The sequence below is a fragment of the Branchiostoma lanceolatum genome, chromosome 8 (assembly GCF_035083965.1).
Source record: "Branchiostoma lanceolatum isolate klBraLanc5 chromosome 8, klBraLanc5.hap2, whole genome shotgun sequence".
Taxonomy (NCBI): domain Eukaryota; kingdom Metazoa; phylum Chordata; class Leptocardii; order Amphioxiformes; family Branchiostomatidae; genus Branchiostoma; species Branchiostoma lanceolatum.
In genome coordinates, this window is record NC_089729.1 from 2,080,973 (window position 1) to 2,104,053 (window position 23,081).

A 23,081-nucleotide genomic window follows, 5' to 3' on the forward strand; every position below is an offset into this window, starting at 1 on the left:
CGTGTCTTCCCCATCTGTGAAAGTTCTCCCTTAACCAAATGTCAGATCATTTAGCTGTCATAGAATGGCACTGAAACCCTAAATAAACGGGGAGAGAAACGACTTATGGACATGGAAAGAGCGCCCCCTTACTCCCTGCAAAATTACTGCAAGATGAGGACTCAAGGACTAAATGCAGTAACACAACAGTTCAAGTCATTGACTTGATTACAGCAAAGCCACAAGCTTACCGCACCATACAAGTGCCACTGCACCAAAAACACCTTGAACTTACCCATTTTTCACCCACATCGTTTATTCACAAAACGACATAGAAACAAATTCATTCACCGAGTTTATATAGTCCATCCATTGGTTCAATATTGCTCGATGTAAACATACGTCCATTGGTTAAATCTGGTTAATATAACCAGAACTACGGCCATGAAATACACATCCTAACTTTTGCTTCCAGAGACTTGGAAATTATAATTTAAAAGAATGCAGAAGAAATGACAGAAAATAGAACAACTTGACTTTATTTGCACACAATGCAAAAGTTACCCATGACAAGCAACTGGGCAGATTTTGTCAAAGGTCAGTCAGACATTTCAGAGAGCTTCCACTTATTAGCTTTCTGACCCTCTACAATTGCTCCCAGTCTGCCTTTATGAATCATGTACAGTAGATATCACGCTAACAGTTTTGAATCATGGCGGATAGTTTAACAGCAAGAGTCCAGTATGCAGCATATCGACTGAGTACGTACAGGCACCAGAACATAATCTGCTTGGGTGGCTATGAAAACTCCTTTTGCCAGTTGGATATGGTCTTTGCCACCGTTAGATCTGCTTGGAGATTACAAGAACACACATTCCTGTAAAGTACAAACTTTGCACACACACATACACACACACAGTCACACTCACATGCAGATTTTAGCAGACATTGGATCTGTTACAACCTGAATTCACTATGACTTCCACACATTGTCAACTGCACAATTGTCACACCCTCCCTGACATTATGACAATTGCTTTACAACCATGGAAGGTTACATACATCTAGATTCTGCAACATTTTTATATGAGGTTCACATTATTGCTACAACATGTTGGCCACACCAATACGATTACTTGGTTCTGGGATTTGCAAAACAAAAATACTGCTGAAATAAAAGTTACATGAACATGAAAACAGTCTGAAGGGAAAGTCCTGCCTTGGTACACACAGTTTCATACCCTGGGCGCCAGACACCGTATATCGGCGCGCCACCGAGCACCGCACGCGCGCCCAAGCTTTCCCGACCCACCCACCAAGCTCGTATTCGGCGAGCGGTGCTTGGGTTTACAGCGGAGGGTGGGCCGGGGTCGGTCTTCGGGGGCAGCGGGAGGGTGGGCCGGGAGAGCTTCGGCGCGCGTGCAGTGCTCGGTGGCGCGTCGATATACAGTGTCTGGCGCCCAGGGTAACAGTTTCAGGAATGAAATCCCGGTCAGATTCATGTTTTCCTGCTGATTATCTGTCTTCTTGTTTGACTCATGTTGAAATGTCCTGAACATGTCTAAGAAGCAAGAAAACAAATTGATGATTGTGATCATGAAAATACATAATCATACAGCCACTTATTTACAAACCTGACATGACACTAGAGACTAGACAGATTTCTTATCTCTCCTCAGAGTCAGTCTTGGTCTCAGTAAGACTTGTCGGAATGTCCTGAAAACGGAAACTACTGCATGGGTATGACCTTATTGATAGAAGTACATACACTGTTACTGATTTACAAACTGACATGACAATACAGTTTTGTTGGCTCTCCTTCGAGCCAGTCTGAATACACTTAAACCCGCACACCTTTTTGTTGACTAACACATGAACTATTGATGCAACGTTAACGAGTCAGCGAGCACAAGTTGGTGTTGTCTTGTTGATTAAAAAATTCTACCACTGATTTACAAACTGACAGGACACAATTATAGTTTTGTTGGCTTTTCTTCAATTCAGTCTGAATCCACTGACCCGCACACCTCTTTGTTGACTAACACCTGGACTATTGATGTAAAGATTCAGGGAGTACAAATTGCATCATTTTTAACATTAAGGAACTGATCAAGTCATTACAGCTAAAAGAAACTAGGCACCTCCCCCCTCTTACCCAAGATCTAATCCTCATGAGAGAGACATAGCCTCATTACACGTGTACAATGTCAATGAAAGCAGTTTTGGAATGATTTAAAATGTTGGCAACAGACATTCTATAAGTATATACATCTCTCACTTTGGAAGTTAAAAATTTGATATAGTAATACTGTATTTCCTGGAAATGGCTTATATTTCATTTTGCCAAGGCCACACCAATTTAATTTCTTGGTTAACGGAATTTTAAAAAAATGCTAGATTGGAAAATCAACATGAAAACAGAATCTCAGAGGAAAGTTTGTACTTTGGTGCACACAATTTCAGGGAGTGAACAGGGTCAGGTGCAAGTTTTCACACCAGCCTTCTGTTTTAATGATGTCCTCGAGCTGAAATTTATTCTTAAAAATCCGTTAACCGAGAAATTAAATTGGTGTGGACTAAAGACAATTCACAGGAGGTAGTGTTTTTGTACCCTGGCTTCCACATCATATCTGCAACTGTTTCCATTTTCGTTTCAAATAAAAAGACAGTCTCATTTTAAATTAGTAGTTATCTCCTTGTAAACAGGTCACACAGACTACTAAAGGGAAGCTACACAAATAATTGAAAATCCTACTACGCTATGTTTAATATATTCCAAAGTCAAATTCTTACTTCAAGTTGTTTCACATAAGTCCTTCATAGTTTTGGGATCTTCCACCGTTTGCAACTTATGCTGTGCTGACGCCTTCTCACCTGATAATTTTGGTACACTGAACACTGACGTCATATAATTCAACCATCAGGTGAAAAATTTAGAACACTGACATCATATAATTCAATCATCAGGTCTGGTGAGTTTATCGCTTTCTCACCTGATGATTGAATTATATGACGTCAGTGTTCAGTGTAACAAAATTATCAGGTGAGAAGGCGTCAGCACGGCATAAGTTGCAAACAGTGGAAAATCTATGACAGACTTATGTGAAACAACTGGAAGTAAGAACTTGACTTTGGAATATATTAAGCATAGCATATAGTTACTGTAGGATTTTCAATTTTTTGTGTAGCTTTCCTTCAAGTATTTGCAGCAGCAGTGATACATTTAAAACTTATAAAATATGTTATATCAATAAGAAAACTCTAACAGAATGAGTATCATTTTTCCCTATTGGCCATGCTGATCCGATTGCAGGGCTGTCTTCAGGACCCGTCCTTCCGTCCCGGAAATTTGCTTGTTGGGACGGCACAATATTCAACCCCTTCAGTCCCCAAAATATCAATTTCATGAGATAAAACTGATGAAAATGTATTTTTTATCATGAGATAAAACTGATGAAAATGTATGTAACGTTAATAGCTTAAAATGACAAATTCAACAATGAAAATTAAAAAATCGGCTCCAAAACAATGAGTGGGACGGAAAAAAATTTAAAGCTGGAGACAGCCCTGTTCGATTATATGGATGACATCATCTGGAAACCCACAAACTGATGTAAGCGTGCGAATAAAAAGAGTTTGGCCAAAAAAAAACTTGCCTTCATTATGAAATCTAAGTGTCGAGGAAGATTGCACAAAGGACAAAACACACTTGGTATTATATCAAACAAAAGATTCTTCATTTTTGTCCTTTCACGTCGTCTTCTTTGACTTTTGAATTGACTTTGGCATTCCAGGACATTAGTATCTTGTAATTTTCCGATATTTCTTTGTAAATACGGCATACATTTGATCATTTTGCAGTTGCTTTGTGCACAAAGATTGTAAACCAGGCGTAGGCACGGACTTACGGAGGCTGTTGTAAACAAATGTACGCCGACCACGCGCCGCCCCGAAACAGAAATCGGCAGTGTTGCCGTTGCGGCCGGACCCAAAATTGTCTGACTGCGACCACATTGGACAGATGACCGCTATAGACTCTTAATGCTTTAATGTCAATGGGAAAAATCCAAAGGGCCAACAAAAAATGACCACTATGGCCAGGTGGCTGCTATGTCCGGGTGACTGCTAACACAGGTTTGACTGTATGGTCAAAAACCTTTTTAGATACGGACAAAACTTAACGTTGCAAGGATGTCATCCATATAATCGAATCAACTAGGCCTAATGAATTTTGATAGTTTTGACTCACTTTGTGTCAAACCTACAGGCGCAGATTCTGCCACACTGTTCACACTGCCACATGTTCCCACATAGACGCCACATTGTCGCACTTCATGTTTAGCAACATTATTTGCAACGCTAACGTGTTATTGCACTGCATTGTAATCTCATGACATCACACAAACACACCAGCATACTGTGAAATCACATACTTGTCAAGTTATATCAATTCTATCACTTGATTCTCTGTCAACACATTAAAGGCATCCAGAGGATTTTATGAGGCTTGAAACTTGAATTAAAAAAAACTCCAATGTCTATAGAATATCCCAGCCCTATTAGACTGATCCTGACTGTCCATCACAATTAGCAGGTTCGACCAATGAGAGAGTGACTGCATGTCCGTGAAATGTTTGCATTTTTATGTTTTAATTTTGCATTTCTAGGTTTTGACGGAGGTGGGCAGGGCTATGGTGTCTATTTACACTAGGCGCGTGAAACTAAAAGATCACCCTGTAGCTAAGATCTACATTTGTGCCGCCTTTGAGCAATTTTGATAAGAAATCCGCACGCAAATGTGGTAGACAATTTTCAACAAGAATATTTCCAGTTTTCCAGCCCCATAAAAAGCTCCAGGTGCCTTTAAAAAAACAAGACAATTACGGCCCCCTCTGCACCAGACGGCAGTCGCTGAGCAACCATTCAGCGACCTAAATTGGACTTATGTGACTCCTGATTTCACACAAATTGGATTATAATGCAAGATACAAAAGTATGATTTAAAACATCTTTAAAACCTTCATAATTTGTTGTACAGCAACAAAAATTGAAGATGTTTGACGATTTTGTAATTGGAAAGTCATGATGGAAGATATCAAAGCATGATTAAAAATACAACATTTAAAAAATCTGTCAAATCTTCGGTCGCTCAGCGTTCGCTGCAGCCTCTCATGAATGGATAGGGGGTGTTAACGAGACAGCAATCAAGCGTCCAGCCTACATCCCAGAATGCCCTGCTGCTATCCCATCATGCCGTGCGCCCATCAGGTAGGTGACGACGGCGTAGTAGTGGAAGGCGGCCCCCACCACGACGAACAGGTGCCATGTGGCGTGCGCAAATGGTATCCGCCCGTCGCTCTTAAAGAAGAACACGCCCGCGATGTAAACAGCGCCCCCTATCGACAGTTCCTTCAGGCCATCGGTGCAGGGCTGCAGGGGGGGGGGTGACAGTGAGGTCAGAGATGGCAGACTTCACCCCCTTACCCATACTGGGCAGTCAGAGATGGCAGACTTCACCCCCTTACCCATACTGGGCAGTCAGAGATGGCAGACTTCACCCCCTTACCCATACTGGGGTAGGCAGAGATGGCAGACTTCAACCCCTTACCCACACTGGGCAGTCAGAGATGGCAGACTTCAACCCCTTACCCACACTGGGCAGTCAGAGAAGGCAGACTTCACCCATCACCAGAAATCACGGCCACAACTAGCCTCCTTCTGCTTACCGAATAATAATTGCCAAGTGTTGAGGAAAAAACATGCCAGATTTGCCGTGTCCACAGAATTAAGCTGTGCAGCCCAGAATAACATTCACCACTAACCATGGAGAACACATCTCTACATGTACCTGGGAACATATCCCTGTTATCAAGTACAGGGTTTAACATTTATCACTTACCATGGAGAACACAGACAAGGAAGGACATATCCCCATTATCAAGTACAGGGTTTAACATTTATCACTTACCATGGAGAACAGACAAGGAAGGACATATCCCCATTATCAAGTACAGGGTTTAACATTTATCACTTACCATGGAGAACAGACAAGGAAGGACATATCCCCATTATCAAGTACAGGGTTTAACATTTATCACTTACCATGGAGAACAGACAAGGAAGGACATATCCCCATTATCAAGTACAGGGTTTAACATTTATCACTTACCATGGAGAACACAGACAAGGAAGGACATATCCCCATTATCAAGTACAGGGTTTAACATTTATCACTTACCATGGAGAACACAGACAAGGAAGGACATATCCCCATTATCAAGTACAAGGATGTCTCCAGTCTCTTACATCTACAGGTGAGTATAAAGAACACAACACTATTAGAGCAGAGTTCACAAACAATTCACCTTTTTCTGATATCCGAGAGGTGACTTACAAGTTAGAACCTAATTTACAAAACAATACGACTGCAGTACTGCAGCCACCTGCTGGGTGGCGCACCTGTCCAGGAAGATCAATTGAATTGAATTGATGAATTGATCTTTATTTACACAACCTGCAGGCTTTAACCAGCCTGAATTTTGTTGCATTACATGTTGGCTCCATTGAAAAATTTGCTTTCAAAACCGCAAACGTAACATTTTTCCACTACATGGCATTTTTGATCATATATGTATGACAGTCCCCGAAGGCAAAGAAGAATTTCTCTAAACTTATAGCTTCTAGAGGTAAGGTACATATAAACAAAGGTTCAAACAAACAATTCACAAAACAATAGGACTGCAGTACTGCAGCTGCCTGCTAGGTGGCGCACCTGTCCAGGAACATGCAGGAGAAGACAGTCCCCGAAGGCAAAGAAGAATTTCTCTAAACTTATAGCTTCTAGAGGTAAGGTACATATAAACAAAGGTTCAAACAAACAATTCACAAAACAATAGGACTGCAGTACTGCAGCTGCCTGCTAGGTGGCGCACCTGTCCAGGAACATGCAGGAGAAGACAGTCCCCGAAGGCAAAGAAGAATTTCTCTAAACTTATAGCTTCTAGAGGTAAGGTACATATAAACAAAGGTTCAAACAAACAATTCACAAAACAATAGGACTGCAGTACTGCAGCCGCCTGCTAGGTGGCGCACCTGTCCAGGAACATGCAGGAGAAGACGGTGCCCATCAGCGCGAGCACCCAAGTGACGCCGTGCACCCATTGGCCGAGAGCCCCGCTGTCCCGCAGCGTGAGCCACGGCATGTACGACGCCGCGATGAAGAAGTAGATCACCGCTCGGTCGCAGACGTGGAAAAAGTGGAGCAGCGACCTGGAGAAAAGTCAAGTGCGTCTCTGAGTTTTTTAGCCTGGTTTCAACCAAGCCCCGTGTCCGCTCGCCAGGCTAGTTGGGCAGCCCTGGCCTTGTGTGCTGAACAGACAAACCTAGCCTGGTTTCAACCAAGCCCCGTGTCCGCTCGCCGCCTGTAACGGCTATCCATCCGCAGGGAGGGGAGAGAAACCCCCGGACAGCTGGAGTTTGCGTTATACAGACTATGAGTTTTTGGCGACGCCTCAGGGGCGAGCCAAATTTCTACTATATTGTGTGCAGATTGCAAGAATTCTAGGAATTGTACAGGAATGTGAAAGTCCATGGGACGATAACTCTAGAATGCCTGGATGTATTGTCTTCATATTTTGTAGGTGGGTAGGTCTGTGGGAGACCTTGTAATCATTGGATTTTGGGCCCCCTAGCAACTTTCTATGGTACTGCAGAGGAACTTTCACTTTTCAAATCTCGTCTTCTGAACATGCTATAGTCATGATTTTTAAGTGTTGGATAGCTCTGTGTTAGGAAAATATGTCCTGTAGATTTGGACCCCCTAGCGGCTTTTTTTGGAACTGCAGGAGCTGATTTTGACTCAAACTTTGAAGAGAATAACGCAAGAAGGGGATGCCGGATCATCATAATTCTTGGTGTGTAGATAGCTTATTTATTCATTGGTTTGTCTGTTCAGCACACAAGGCCAGGGCTGCCCAACTAGCCTGTGGTTATCACAAAGGTGCGCTTAAGCCCTGCTGACAAGGACAAGACAGTACATTGGAATTTTGATATGGACAGTATAACAAGCTATAACAATATTCTAAGTGCATTTCTACTAAAGAACAATATTCTAAATACCTTCCAAGAATATCTGTAAGTTCCGTGGATAGCATAACGTATCAGTTCCCTACATGGTGGAGGTGAAAAAAATGGAGGAGGGACCTGGAGAAAAGTCAAGTACAAGTATATCTTCCAAGAATACATGCAGCATAACTTCATAAAGTTCTTAAACACACCCACATTTGATTTCTTTACTCCTTTTTACAGCTATGTTTACCCTGTCCAATCAACCTCTTTGAAACTCAGATTGGAATCCGCCATAACCCAACAAATCGCTTCCTAGTTTACCTTAACGACTTACCTGAGTTTACCTGTCCAGGCCAGCAGGTGGAAGGAGGTTGACAGCGTGAAGAGGGCGACCAGCGCCAGCCCGTAGACGACGGCGTTCACAAACTGGAGCGGGCTGTCGGCAAGTCGCAGCAGGATCAGGATGGCGAACAGGCTGGGGACGATCAGCAGCTGGGAGGGACAGAAGGAGAAATCTCAACTTCGATAACGCCCAAATAACCCCGCTAGGGGCAAAGTAGGGGGGAGGAGGTCCCAGGCTAAGGCGGGCAGGCCTCCAGCCTGGCGCGGAAGGACTCAACGGTGGGAGCCGTAACAACTGCACCAGGCAGGGCGTTCCACTCGGGTATGGTGCGGGGGAAGAAGGAATTTTTGTAAGAGTCTGTCCGGGCGTAAAGTGGTTGAAATTTAAGCGTGTGGCTCCCCCAGGTGCGCCCCTGAGCTGGTTTCAGTAGACTATCTGTGTTAATATTGATGGAGTCATTGACTAGCTTATAAAAAAAGGTGAGACGGGCGCTCCTCCTCCTTTCAGAGAGAAGGGTCCACTGCAGGTCATTGATCAAGTCCACACAATGTCCAGGACAGAAGATACAAAAACGGGAAGTTCTGCTGTAGTACCATGGTCATACACCAGGGGGCCCCAAACAAACCTTGAGTTTGTCTTTGTTCCAAAGAGTTGGGAATGTACATATTGTTCCCCAGGGGTAGAGATGTGCTGGTTGTTCCCCAGGGGTGGGGATGTACAGGTTGTTCCCCAGGGGTGGGGATGTATGCGTTATTCCCCAGGGGTGTTGATGTATGGGTTGTTTCCAAGGGGTGGGGGAGTACTCACCCCATGTGTGACACAGTTAGCGATGTGCTCCAGTGGGGTGGGGATGTACGGGTTGTTCCCCAGGGGTGGGGATGTATGGGTTGTTTCCAAGGGGTGGGGGAGTACTCACCCCATGTGTGACACAGTTAGCGATGTGCTCCAGTGGGGTGGGGATGTACGGGTTGTTCCCCAGGGGTGGGGATGTATGGGTTGTTTCCAAGGGGTGGGGGAGTACTCACCCCATGTGTGACACAGTTAGCGATGTGCTCCAGGGGGGTGGGGATGTACGGGTTGTTCCCCACAGCAGGACGGTTCATAAACCTGTGGCAGGAACATAGAAGATAAAAGCTACGTACGATCATGCAAGCGAGATGATGGGCACTTTCATAACAATTTCACTTGGCCCACTTTCATCTAACCTAACGTTACCAACAGGTATGCAGGCTACAGGTGCGTCCTACACATCACGTGAGTAAGTTACATTACGTTACCAACAGGTATGCAAGCTACAGGTGCGTCCTACACATCACGTGGGTAAGTTACATTACGTTACCAACAGGTAGCAGAGAACCTGTTAAAATATTCACATGTGCTAAGATCAGAACAAACAGCAAACAACACAGCACAGCACACCATGCTGTCCCCCGAACAACCCTAGCTGCTGACCTTGATTTTATCGGGCGATGATCGGCCGTACAGCACACCATGTTGTCGTCTCCCCTCCCCTCCTCTCCCACCCGGAAGCGGTCGCCGCGACGCTCCCTCGCAGTCTGCTATCTGGGCAACATCGCACGGCTTTTAGTCGCCTCGCACGCGTTCTAGGAACAGGCTACAGTCTGGATAGGATAAATATCTGCCGGCAAAGTTAGTCTGGTTGTGTCTATCGTGGCTTTTGTCATCAAACCCTTCGAACATGGCAAGGTGAGTCGAACCGGCGTTTTGATCGGTGTAGGGAGGTACCATTCGGGGGGAGGGGGATCAAAAGCTAGATCCTTAACTGGTTCATGTTTTCATAGTGAAATATATTCAACATCGGTAATTCAAAGATTTACATGAATAGAGAATGCATTATTTCATCAAGTGTACACATGTATACCGGAGTTATCATACTTTTGTGAAATTATATTCCACTGTTTTTTCGAACAGTCCGAATGCGTCAGGCGTATATTGACCAATCAGCGTCCAAGACCGGATAACCCAGATCAGGGAAATCTCTGCACATGATATGAGCAAGGAGGTCCTATTTTAAAGGTGCCCTAAGCAATATTGATATGAGAACGTCAAATATGAAAGTCAAATTTTGGTGCACGACTCGATAGATGAATAACACACAACTCGAAGCCCGAAAATTTGAGAAAACAAAGGAAGACACTCGGAAATATATATTCCGCAGCTCGCACATCTTTCTAAACTGCAATAAGCGGAGAAATGACATCAACATGACAACAAACATGCAAAAGAAGACAATAGATAAAATCTATTTTGTCGGAATAAAAGAAGTACTTGCATCGGCCGGGAATCGAACCCGGGCCTCCCGCGTGGCAGGCGAGAATTCTACCACTGAACCACCGATGCAACCGTCCATATGATTGTTTTCTAAAATATTTGACAATGATTATACGTGTTTGTCAGCGGGAATTCCAGTGCAGTTCAGCATCTATCTACTCTCCAAGCAGAGGTTATCATATGCCGTTTTTTTTTTACATTATTAAAAAAACGGCATATGATAAAACGGTGACGATCTGCCCATTCAACCTCTGCTTGGAGAGTACATCTATCTGCTGCCCGGCTGATGGTAACATTATCTTCTAATTCTATGTAAAACCTCATTGGGTATACCGAATAATATGTACTGTAACGTTAGATTCTTCATCATTTTTTCATCTTTGGTCTCTCATATCTTGACTTTGGAATTGACTTTGGTATTCTGCGACATAAGTATCCATTTTCCTAAATATATCATTTTCAATTTGGAATTTGATGCATATATTCTCCCATTTTGCAGAGGCCCTTTTTTTTGGAAATGGACACTTGAAAATTGATGCGCGCGCGGATGTCATCCATTTAATCAAATCAACATGTCCTTAGCAAGGAGGCCTATTTTTTTAACCTCCTTGGTGTTATGATATGAACTGATGAGCCAGAGCAACCAATGAATTGATAAACAAATACCATATGTATAGACTTGTACAAAGTACACTTCTTTATCATATCTTTATCATAAAAAAAGGAGGCCTGAAAGACCCGCAGCAACATACATTGACACCCTGAAGAAAGACACTGGCCTTGAAGTTGATAGTCTACTCCAAGCGATAAGGGATAGAACCACATGGAAGGCCATCACGACTCGAGATCTTCCAGTCTCGACATAAGCAAGCAAGCATCCCTTTAAGTGTACTGCAAAAAAATCCCATTCCCAGACCTTACAAAACAAACTTTTTTTTCAATTTTTGTTATTTGGTAGGCCGACTACTCCCTCTTCGCAGGAAGCAAGGGTCTGTAGCGACTGCCCGACACCAAATTCCAACCTTCCATCACAAAATGCAAATGTATCTGCCCCTTTGTAAGGTAATAGCTATTGAATTCTGAAGCAACTGGATAAAATCTAAAAACGGTTGTTTCAGACAGCATAGACTCTATAATATCGAGCAAAGATTGAAACGGTTATCTCCAAAATAAAACCGTTATCTCCAAGCACATGTAGGATCCAACCTTTTCATGCATGTTTTATGGCCTTTTGGTCGTCTTTATAGTAGCTTATCCATCGGCGATAGAGAACAAAAACGCTAGCCTAAGTGCCAGCCTTTTTAGCTTCCGTACGTTAGCTTGGGTAGCGTACGGAAGCTAAAAAGGCTGGCACTCAGGCTACAAAAACGCGGGCTGTTGGAAAATGTTCTGTAGTTGTAGATCAGAATAGAAGCCCGTATTTTTATTGAAAAACAATAGCTGTAAATATCAGACAAAGTTTTAGGTGAACTCGACTGAAACCTCATTTCTAGGCACCCGTGGGCTTCGGCTTACTTTATGTTTGTTTTGTGGCATTTGTACGTTTATTCTTGGAGCTTAGGTGGAGAAGCGAAACCTCTGCACGTAAAAGAACCCGACACACTTATACAGAAGAGTTGGGGGGTGACCCGATGTGCTTGGCCAAAAACGCCAAGAGCCGTATCGAAGCCGCATTGCACTACTACAATTGTACTAGTTACCTGACGAATCGCGCTCCTAGTGGCCAGCCGCTCCTGTAACCGACATCCCCCTAGATGGGTGGGGGTCAGTAACCTCCGGCCGAGAGCTTGTGTAAATACAGGCTACTAGTGCATCATCCTTTACCTTTTTTTGAGAAGACGTAAAAACGCAAAAAAAAAAACTGCTAGAAAGACGTAAAGAAAGACGTACGAAAACCACAAAATCACCCGTAAAACAATGCCTACCCTACACCCGCTTGGAGATTACAAAAAGTTCAACATTTGGTGTCGGAAACAATATTTGATATCTGCGAGGTCATCGGAGCCAGCGCCGGAAGTTTGGTATGTCGTCGTTTTCCTTAACAGTTTTGTTGAAGAGACAGAACAACGGGCCATTTAAAAATCAAAAGCGGGAGTTCCGCTGCAGCACCATAACAAGCCGCTAGAGGTCCCAAAATCAAATCATTTCGATGTTTCATCAAGACCTACCCACATACCAAATATCAAGACAATCCACCAAGGCATTCTAGAGATATCGTATTCACACACACACACACACACACACACACACACACACACACACACACACACACGAACACACACACACAAACACACACGCACACACACACACACAAACACACACACACACAAACAGAAAACACACAGACAGACACACGCACCAAAAGATTATTGGCGAAGGTAATAATAATAACTTAAGATAACACAAGGTTGAAAAGTGAAGGGCGAATGTAGAGGCAACGGCAGATTGATGTATAGTGAACTACAGAGCTAAATAAAGGTTTCTACTCTACTCTAAACGCGTCTATTGTTTGCGCATCCTTGACCTAGTTGTAACGTTAGTTCGGGTCAGTGGATTCTCTAACAGCAGCATAGTGGTTTTACGTCTCGCTAATTCTGACGTAGATCTCTAACTCTATTTTCAGTTTTTTTTCTTCAAATATCAAAGAACAAAGAAAAGTGAAATGTGTTGAAAAAGGAATTTATTTCAATTCTGAACGGCCAGGTTACAACTTAGCCAACTTTGTGGTGTATTTGGGAGACGTCAAATTTGGCGCGAAAATCCAGCATGGTGTGACGACCTTTGACCTAATTAGGCCTGCCGCTACGTGTGCTCCAACGCGTACGCGTGTCCTTCCGCGTAAACAAAGGAGTCCTGGTAGGACCGATTTTCACCTCCTCAGAGCAAGAAGTGGCAGTATTCGGAACTGTGCGGCTCATATCGATCTGAGAGCTGAATAATAAATCCACGCCAAGAAAAGATGACTTTAATCAGGGCTTGATTTCTTCTCTTATCGATCGCGGATAAATAATTACGCGAAGATCTGAAATGTCAATCTGGACTGTTCTAATTTTGTAGGTTGGTTTCTTTTATAATTCTTTTAGATTGTCTACTTATTGTACAATTAATACTATATATAAAAGTATAAACATATTGATATAAAACCTAATAGATGTTAAATTGTGATATATGTAGATTAAGTGTTAGCATTAGCTTTGATATTAGCCTTATAAACTTTTATAGCCTATCTCCCCCCTCCCGTGTGGCGCGTCCCGTGTTCCCCAGCGTTGAGAAGCTAGCGGCGGTCCACAGTGCGACTCTCGCCGCTATGCCGCCAGCTTAACCGTGGGACTCGCCTCGGCCGGCGTCTGCTCTCTCCCACAGCGACAACGACTTGTTTCCCGTGGAGTTTCCGCCTTGTATCGGGGAGATCCTGGCCGATAGGACGGGTCGCGAGGCGCCAGTAGCAGCGAGGGACGGCGGCGGGCGGTGGTTTTGTGTGGACCCGACCCGCTAGCTGTCCGGTCACGGAGGCCCACCCCCGAGCTGAGCCGGGCTCAGGGCACCGACTCTCCGCCTCTCCCCCCTCCCCCACCCGCCCGGACCTGCCACACGACTCGATATTTTCACTTATTCCTGCATCGTCGCGACTTCTCTGTGCCGAAAAGGGTCGGGAGTCGCGGGAATATCCCGACTTGGTGAGCAGTTGTCGTGTGGCGCGCCCCCCTCCCCACCCGCCAGCTCGCAGAAAAAGAAAAAAAAATCGCCAAATCAGCTCCAAACTTTCCTCGCTCCTCCTGGAATATTTCTCCGCCATTCTCCACGATGTAAGGATGTTATAGGAACCACTGACGCGTCTTCTACACTTTCTCCTGGATTGTAAGAGAGTATCCTGCGCATCGCGAAGATTTGGAATACTGAGATAACCAGCCCACAGTGCCATCATGTCTCGCAAATCAGAACCCTGCAACAAATTCGCCGCCAACATCTTCAACAAGGCCAAGTGTCAAAACTGCTTCCGTCCGAGGGAAGAACACCTTCTCAACGACTCCGATATGTCTCAGGTAAGGCCGCAAACACGAACCTCCTTCCCGTCTTTTCTGAAAACTCAGTTTCCAAAATATTATGTAACGTTAGAGCCCTGCTGTGTTTGTGTGTCAAAAGTGATTTTTCCTGACCCTCAGCCTTTTGTCCAAGTTTTCTCGCCCTCTTTTCCAGCGCTGTTGTCAATTTGCAGAGAATTTATCTGAACGCTTTTTGACAAGTCATTATCATCTGAGAAATAGAGACAAGTTTTCAAGCAATTATTAAGTTAATCCACATACACTAATTTTCCATAGTGTATAACCCCATTCTTTGTGCTTACGTAGCATTTTCCTCTAAGAGGAACCTACAGATTCAAATCTATTAGCAAGAAACGTATTAAGCCCTGTTATCTGAGCCTTTACGATGCCACGCCCACTGCGATGCTCTTTTCCTGTTTGTTTGTTTGTTTATTTTGGCATGTCTTTGATGACAGCCGTTTGGCGAGGGCTGTATTTGCGTTCTGTCAACATTAGCCAGTGGACTACCTTATATGTGTCGTGTGATGGCTCTTATTGGAACACATCCCATCACCAGAGATAGAAATAGTCGTTACACCACCAGCGTAGTGCTCTCCCCCACATACTGTAAATGCAGAAATGTTCGTGGTGGTTTTATGTTCGCAGTTTTCACTGTGAACTCTTCAGCGTGAATTTAAAACCACTGAGAAACATTTTGCCCACCTATGACTGTAGTGCTACTATTGCTTCAAAAGCGAACTTTAAGCGACCGTGAACTCTTCATTTTCTCCCTACGGCGAAATAAAAACCACGCGAACTTCAATGCATTTACAGTATATCTAACTACGGTTGGGGTGATGCTTGGAAAGACACCTTGTCAGTAGTTTGTAGGGCATTAGCTATAAGGTACTAGTATATCATTGTCCCTCAATGTGTATTAAACCAGTTTCCTTTAAGACTGGACAGACTGGACTGATAGGTTTCATCCACTCAAACCATACAACAAAGTCTTCTGCCATTCCTCAAAGATAGCAAACTTGGGAAAGTGCCACAGAAATTGTTACAATAACCACCTTTAGCTCTGCTGTCATCAGCTGAGCCCTCAGAAATTTCCTTTTTTAGGGATCCCGGATGCCATCATGGGGAAAATTGTTGGGGAGGGCGGACAAAAAGCGAGGCATATGATAATTATGATAGAAGGCCACAATTTTCCTCAACAACCTCTGCTTGGAGAGTAAATGAAAGAGGAAACATTTGTACTTTCACTGACATAGACAGATAACAGAATGTACCATTGCAAAAACCCAGTGACAAGATACCACAAGTCTGGGAACTTTGAGCCCCTCAAGAAATACCTTTCAGGACGACATAAAATGTCTCGATGGTCATATAGCACACTGACCACGAAGTACACTTATCGTGAAATATTGTATTGAAGAATGAAAGATATTCTTGATACATCTACAGTATCTACGTCCTTCAGATTTCGTACATTGACGAACACAATTCTGTCACATTTGTGTACTAGTGGAAGTCATTTACTCTCCAAGCAGAGGTTCATGGGGCAGATCGTCACCGTTTTATCATATGCCTTCTTTTTCTCGCTGGTCCCATATAATTATATGGGGCCAGCGAAAAAAAAACGGCATATGATAAAACGGTATATATGGGGCCAGCGAAAAAAAACATGGCATATGATAAAACGGTGACGATCTGCCCCACTAACCTCTGCTTGGAGAGTAGAAGTCATTGTCAACTGTTGTATGTATAGTGTAAACTCACATTTATATGTTGAAAGTCACTACAAACCAGCGAGAGTTATCCCTACTGAAGTACATTATGACCCAGGAACTGTTCAGCATAAACTCTTCCCAGTGGACAGAGAGCCGGAATGTAAACAACAACAGAAGCAGTGAATGGACATTTGTGTCAGGGGGGGACTGTGGAAATAGAGCGGAGATAGTATGCCAAGCCTTGTCCTCGGGGCCACACCTAGATAAACTGTTGGTTATCGGTTTTGGATAAAAAATACTGACCTAGAGTAGAAGAACATTAAGATGAAAACAAGAGTCAGAGGGAAAGTCTGTTTTACAGGGAGTTAATAAGGTCCGATTCATGTTCTCCTTCCAACCTTTTGTTTTCAACTTGTCCTCTTGATAAATTTTTATGCTAAAATGACTGGGAACCAAGGAAATGAGATGGCATAGCCCAGCCCCTAACACTGCTTGGAGGCAGGGATGTTTGGGTGGTGTGTTAGGTTACTAATCTGTACAGTAAACTGTCCTGTCTTGTCTGTTCTATCCTACTTTTACCTTTACTGGGTATGGTATGCTTTTCAACAGGGTAGGCTTTTGTGAATGTTTGTTTTTGTTAGTGACCTGACTGTATTAAGATAATATAGATAGATTTTCAATTCCTTTTCAGGATATGATACAAATCCTGATATAATACAAATATCTAGTTGAAAATGTAAGTACAGAAGGGAAGAAATATTAAAACATCAATGACCTTAGACTAGTAGAGCATGCTGAGGTTTTGCCAAAAAATGGTTATTCATAACATTAGAACCGGTTGCCATGGCTTTCTTTTGAACCGGAATTAAATACCAGTGAGTGATTATTCATATTTAAAATCTGCAGTTTGTAAAAATTTCACCAGAAATTTCAGTTTTGCTGGTTACAGATGGTATTTTGTACCACAGCAGTTCAGTGTTGCGAAGACTGTCATATGTTGTATGTGACCAAGATAGATATTACAGGAACAATAGTCTCAACATCTTTCCTATTGTCCCCATGTTTGGACAGTGCTACTCTAGGAGACCCTTTTATGTTTTTTTCTCCCTTTGTCGTGAACAGGAGCTATTGTTTCGTTGGAAGCAATTGTTTTGCTTAGACAAGTACCTTTTTAGGATGGAAACATTTATTTCTGTGTTACACAGAAAATGAGAAATAAATGTTTCCATCCTAAAAAGGAACAGTGTGTAGGTGGATTCTTCGACGGTGAATCAAGTTGTATGTATTTTTTGTGGAATTGGCAATGATAGATTTAATTTTTTCCATTCTATATATATACTACATTATTGTCATAATCTATGTTGTGTGTGCTTGCAAGAAATGATAGTCAGTGATGATAGCAAAACTATCCCATAAAGAAGTCTAAAGATAAAACTAGCCTTTATCATATATATATATATATATATATATATAGCTGATGATACAGCTAATGCTATAACCACTCATGTATATAAACAAACATAATGTTATAAATCTTAGCAAATGTTTTAAGTTTTAAATTGAGTCTTAAAGGGAGATGACATGGCTTTGTTTATTTATGTTCCTGCAGCTAAACTGGTCTCCAGTTGAAAATTGCTTGTAGTTGTACAGAAACAATTAGCACTAATTGTATTAATACAGAAGAAAAGAGATGGCTGTCAGTTGAAACATTCTGAAGTAATCTCCATATTTCATTCATTTGTCGAGTATAAGACTCTGATTTTGTCTGTAAATATGGCTACTAGTATAAAAGCAGAAGTAGTCCGATCTCTATCATTCTCCAGCAAGACGAATAAAGTTGAAACCATTTGAAAAATACCGTACTGTACTCATCATAATGGACCCTAACATTTGTATCTATGGTTTTCCTGGATGTCATCCCTTTGTTGCTACAGATATGACAGGTACGATACTGATATTGATGTGTGCATGACACGCACAATCACAACATAATGATGTCAGCCTGTCCATGACAAAGGGGTTTACCAGTATCCCGGGATCTGGAGAGACAAGACACTCATTCATAATGCATAGAGGGTAGGCTGGGGTTAGGGTTAGGGATGGGAGGTATAGACAATAGGTTGTTGGAGGGTTTCTCTCTCTGGATTGTAATTCTGAACAGATTCTTTTTGTTTTCATTTTATTGTTACACCTGCCGACTCCCTTGAACAACTGATGATATTTTTTAACGATAATGATAATTGTGTAATTATTTTGAATGCTTATACACTAGTTATGGTATAGTACTACTAGTTACCACTTCTGCATGGTATAAGGACCATCTGGCCATTTTGATCACCTTTTGTGGCTGCATGGATTATTTTTGCCATTGACCCAAGCAGTAAGAATCGTGGCTATAGATCTCGTGGCCCCCTGTCTACTGTGTCATTCTCTTCTGGCCCCCTTTTTGAGTGGTCATAAATAAGCCGCTACCAAATTGTAGGCAATTTGACCAAATTGCGGGTAAAAGTTCAGGTGGGCTGAAATACTGTAGTTTTAGCCACAGAAAAGGGTTGTTAAGGGCGCTGCTAGCTTGGGCCGTACCATAGTGATATTTGGTTTTCAGAGTTGTTAGACTAATTCTGAACTGGAAAATCAAGATAAAAACAGATTCTACAAAGAAAATGGCGGGTATGGTTCTCCTCTGGAAACCGAATGAAAGGCGTAGGCGTGGTCGCCCGTCGTTGACACTAAAGAAAGTAATCGAAGAGGATGGTGGCCTTGAAGATGAGGAACTGTGATCTGTCATGTGCGACAGGAACTTGTGGAAACACTTGTGTCACCTCTAAAAAGAGGATGAACTGAACTGAACTGAATTGAACAAAGAAAATCTGTACCTTGTTTGGTAATATTGTTTAAAGGAGTGAATACATACATTTTATTATAATGTTAGGTTCAAGATTTCCTCCTACCCCTCTGTTTTCGTCTCGGCAACTTGCCTGACTATTACTCTGAAACTTAACCCTTGTCCTGCGGACCGCCTATATATAGGCGCTACGCATAATGTGCGGGTCCTGCGGACCGCCTATATATAGGCGCTGGGGGTATATCCGGCACGAACGCGTCTCACTCCCGCGTAACCCCCGAAACCCGGAAGTAACATAGAATTGCCACATCGTCGGGGTCAAGGGTCAAAATTATTGTTGCGCAATTCGTCCCAGGACGCATGCGTGATATGTTAATGAGGCCATATGTTAATGAGGCGGCCATGATGCCGTGTCGTCTGCTGGAATGTTTTCGGGGCGATATTTTCCGTATTTCTGGCGGCAATTTCGGTGTTTAAACGCCAAAATGGATCGGTACACGGCCGAAGACGTTCTAGAGGACATTTTCACGAACGATTCAGGGGTGGAATATCCTTTAACAAGTGAAAATTCCGCTGAAATCAGTGACAGTTCTGGCGAAGACGGGGTCACAACATCGGCCTCGAAGACATGTCGGGGCAAGCGGAGAGGGACCCTTACACGTTGCTGATGAACTTGAAAGCGGCGCTGACGCTACTTTTAGCCGTGGAAGAGCTCGGGGCACTTACCGAGGACGGCGTGGACGTGCCCGAGGAGGTAGTGGATGTGGTCGCTGGCGGAGAAGTGGTGCATGATTTCTATTGTGGGGCTGACCAGTCTCAGACTTTGATAGCCATATACTCACCTGTTATAATATCTGCAATTCGTATTTCTTTACATATAATACGATATATTATTCTGATGTTGTCAAAACTGGTCAGAAACTTCGTAGTCTTCGTAGAAACCTGTGTGTTGATGCTATACAAAGGCATATGAAAGCATATTGGAATAATGTACTTTTTATTGCTTTTTATGTCTTTATTATAATATAGCCTTTAGTATAGATTGTAACAACTGTATGTTGATATGACAAGAAAGGTTAGACTATAATCTTTCCACTCATGTATAGAAAGCTAGAATGTCAATTGTTCTATGGCTACAGCATGAAGTGTACTGTTCTGTATGAGAGTGTAGATTTTGCTCAAAAGTGAGTTCAGCACCAAGGGCAGTCTACAACCATATACATGTACTCACCTGTTACAATACCTGTGTATTTTACTTCTTCACATGTATCATTCTGATGTTGCCAAGACTGGTCAGCAACATTGTAGTCTTGGTAGAGACCTCTGTGTTGGTGCTATGCAGCAGTATATGGAAACTTTGTGGAATAATGTACTTTTTATTGCCTTTTGTATCTTTATTACCTTTGTATTCAATGATATTACTTTGTTTGGAATTCCAAAGATAATACCTGTTGTAAGCTTTCAGCTGATGTGTAGGAAAGTGATTGTAATAGAGGTAAAGAAAGAAGTATACTAATTCTAAATGGCTCAGCTTTTCTACAGAAAAGCCAGTTCAGCACCGTGGACATTGTATGGTCATAAACCTACCTGCTGAGATACCTGGGTGAACTTCTTCATCAGAGATATAGCTCTGATGTTGTCAGGATGTGTCAGGAATGCTGCAGCTTTGATATTGGTACTTTTTATATGGTTCAGATACTTCAATACAAAAGATTTTTGAAAAAAGGGTTTTTTATTGATTTATTGCCATTATCAATCAATACAGGTAGGTGCAGGCAAAATTTGCAATATATTTCTGAAAAGTAGAGACTCTTAGCTTTGTATTGATGTATAACTTTATAGAGTTATTTGTGGGCAAAGTATAAAAAAAATAGCAAAGTTAAAGCAGTACCCCTCCTTTAAATAGGGTCAAAAAAGCCCAGCACAGGGACTACTATAGGGTAAAAAAAGTCCAGCAGGACAAGGGTTAAAAGAACCCAACACACTTATGGAGAAAAGTGGGGGTGACCCGGTGTGCTTTGCCAAAGATGCGTGCCGTGGCGAGGCCACCGTGCAGTTGCACGAATAGCCGGAGATTATACCCGAGGTCTCTTCAGGGATGGGGTCACATTTCATTCACTTTCATTTTTTTCATGTTGTACTCCTAAAACCAGAGAAATAAGTTGGCCTGGCCTGACCAATGTTTCTGGGAAAGCAGTGCGGCCGGTGTGCCAAAGACGAGTGTCATTCCATAGAGGGGAAACAGTCCTACTCTGGGCGGGACAAACTGGTATAACTATAACTCATTACAAGATCCCCTTATTTATTTATTAAACTTCACAGAATGAAATCTGAGAGGTGTTGGCAACAGGATCAATGCATCCTTTACAACAATTACAAGGCCAACACCTCTAGAGTACATTTAAAAACAAATAAAGAATCATCACTAATATAATATCACAATACATTCAAGAAATGACAATAACAATAATAACAAAAATGACAATAATGGTGGTAATAACAAAGATATTGAAAAAGGACGGTTTGACTGTCTTATACAGCATTAACAGGAGTCCATGTACATATGTTGTTGATGTCAAACATATGTACATGGACTAACTTTGATGCATTTGTATGTACTTTGGTGTGTTGTCTGCTACTGTACTTTGATTTTGGGCACCATAGCAGTATTTTATCGGTTTTATAGCTGTCCTACCTTTTCCTCTGTTTCAGTGAACCTGCATTTTTAGATGAGCTACACCAGTCCATCTATTCGTCATTCCCAAATATGAAAGTTGATCTGAGCTGCACATAGCTAACCAGCTGTGATACAAAATTTACAGTGCGACCTAAACCACTTAGCTGAATGGGAACAGACATGGATGATGAAATTCCATCCAGACAAGTGCCATACACTACATATTAGTAGGAAGCGAGACCCTATGTCTCACAGCTACAGCCTCCACGGCCATTCCCTTTCCACTGTCCAAGAAGCTAAATACCTTGGAGTTACCATCACAGCTAATCTCACATGGAACACCCACATTATTAATATCACAAACAAAGCAAGTAGCACTCTCGGTTTCCTCCGCCGAAACCTGAAAGTGAGGTCCAAAAATGTTAAATCACTGGCATATATAGCACTTGTTCGCCCTATTCTTGAGTACTCAAGCCCAGTTTGGGATCCTTACTCGGCTAAAGACATTAACAAATTGGAGTCTGTACAGCGTAGAGCTGCCCGATGGGTGTTAAACCGCTTTAGACGCACCTCTAGTGTGCAGGACATGCTTGATGAACTAAAGTGGCCCACCCTGCAAGCCAGGCGGAGAAGAGCGAGACTCATCACTTTTTATAAGTATCATAATAGCTTAGTAGTCATAAACTCGAGAGTTGCCCCCACCCCTTCCACACCATCCCGCTCGTCCAGACATTCGCATGCGGCAGCTTACAGAGTCCCTGCATCCAGAACCGAGTACAGAAGACAGTCTTTCTTCCCCAGGACGACCGAGGACTGGAACAGCCTTCCAGCCTCGGTCGCCCTCAGTTCAACTCTTGACAGTTTTAAACAACAGATCTAAATCTACCCTTCCCATTCCCAACCCCTGGTTTGTTACATTTCACATCTTCACTCCCAAGCGCAGTAGACTTCCAGTAGTAGAAAGGTAGCAAAATCTTCACCACGATGAAGGCGGCTGCCTCAAACGAAAGAAGAAGATGCAGAAATGTTCACGTTGGTTTTATGTTCGCGGTTTTCGCGGTAAGCTCTTCGCTGCGAACTCAAATCGCCCTCCTACCCCCTTGTCTACTATTGTCTCAAACAC

General features: G+C 42.8%; 2 protein-coding genes, 1 long non-coding RNA gene and 1 other non-coding gene across 10 annotated transcripts in view; 1 reads left to right on the forward strand and 3 right to left on the reverse strand.

Annotated features, from left to right (window-relative positions):
- Window positions 1-502: 502 nt before the first annotated feature.
- On the reverse strand, window positions 503-2,723 carry LOC136439845 (uncharacterized). The gene is made up of 2 exons (XR_010756586.1): window positions 2,007-2,723; window positions 503-1,833 (listed from the first exon to the last, which is right to left on the reverse strand). It is a non-coding gene; the product is annotated as an uncharacterized lncRNA (long non-coding RNA).
- A 604-nt stretch (window positions 2,724-3,327) lies between these two features.
- Window positions 3,328-10,383, reverse strand: LOC136440132 (monocyte to macrophage differentiation factor-like). Its single transcript, XM_066435977.1, has 6 exons — window positions 9,842-10,383; window positions 9,415-9,496; window positions 8,381-8,538; window positions 7,072-7,248; window positions 6,218-6,287; window positions 3,328-5,409 (listed from the first exon to the last, which is right to left on the reverse strand). Exons 1-6 carry the CDS (start codon window positions 9,880-9,882, stop codon window positions 5,197-5,199), a joined length of 741 nt encoding a protein of 246 aa, XP_066292074.1. The 5' UTR covers window positions 9,883-10,383; the 3' UTR covers window positions 3,328-5,196.
- A 296-nt stretch (window positions 10,384-10,679) lies between these two features.
- On the reverse strand, window positions 10,680-10,750 carry Trnag-gcc (transfer RNA glycine (anticodon GCC)). The gene has a single exon. It is a non-coding gene; the product is annotated as a tRNA-Gly (tRNA).
- Window positions 10,751-13,942: 3,192 nt separating this feature from the next.
- LOC136440092 (protein outspread-like) overlaps window positions 13,943-23,081 on the forward strand; it is a 124,515-nt gene continuing 115,376 nt past the window's right edge. For all 7 annotated transcript variants that reach the window (XM_066435884.1, XM_066435890.1, XM_066435887.1 and 4 more), the window contains exon 1: window positions 13,943-14,724. In XM_066435884.1, the coding sequence (XP_066291981.1) occupies window positions 14,605-14,724 (120 nt within the window). In that variant the 5' untranslated portion in view covers window positions 13,943-14,604. The remainder of the gene's footprint in view (window positions 14,725-23,081) is intronic.

What these genes read in the sequence shown, in the direction of transcription:
- LOC136440132 (XM_066435977.1), bottom strand. Translation starts at nt 9,882, where the DNA reads ATGGTGTGCTGTACGGCCGATCATCGCCCGATAAAATCAAG. An exon ending in CTAACTGTGTCACACATGGG is followed by an intron (nt 8,539 to 9,414) that starts GTGAGTACTCCC and finishes TGTCCCTCCCAG; the next exon opens with CTGCTGATCGTCCCCAGCCT. An exon ending in TCCTGCATGTTCCTGGACAG is followed by an intron (nt 6,288 to 7,071) that starts GTGCGCCACCTA and finishes ACTCACCTGTAG; the next exon opens with ATGTAAGAGACTGGAGACAT.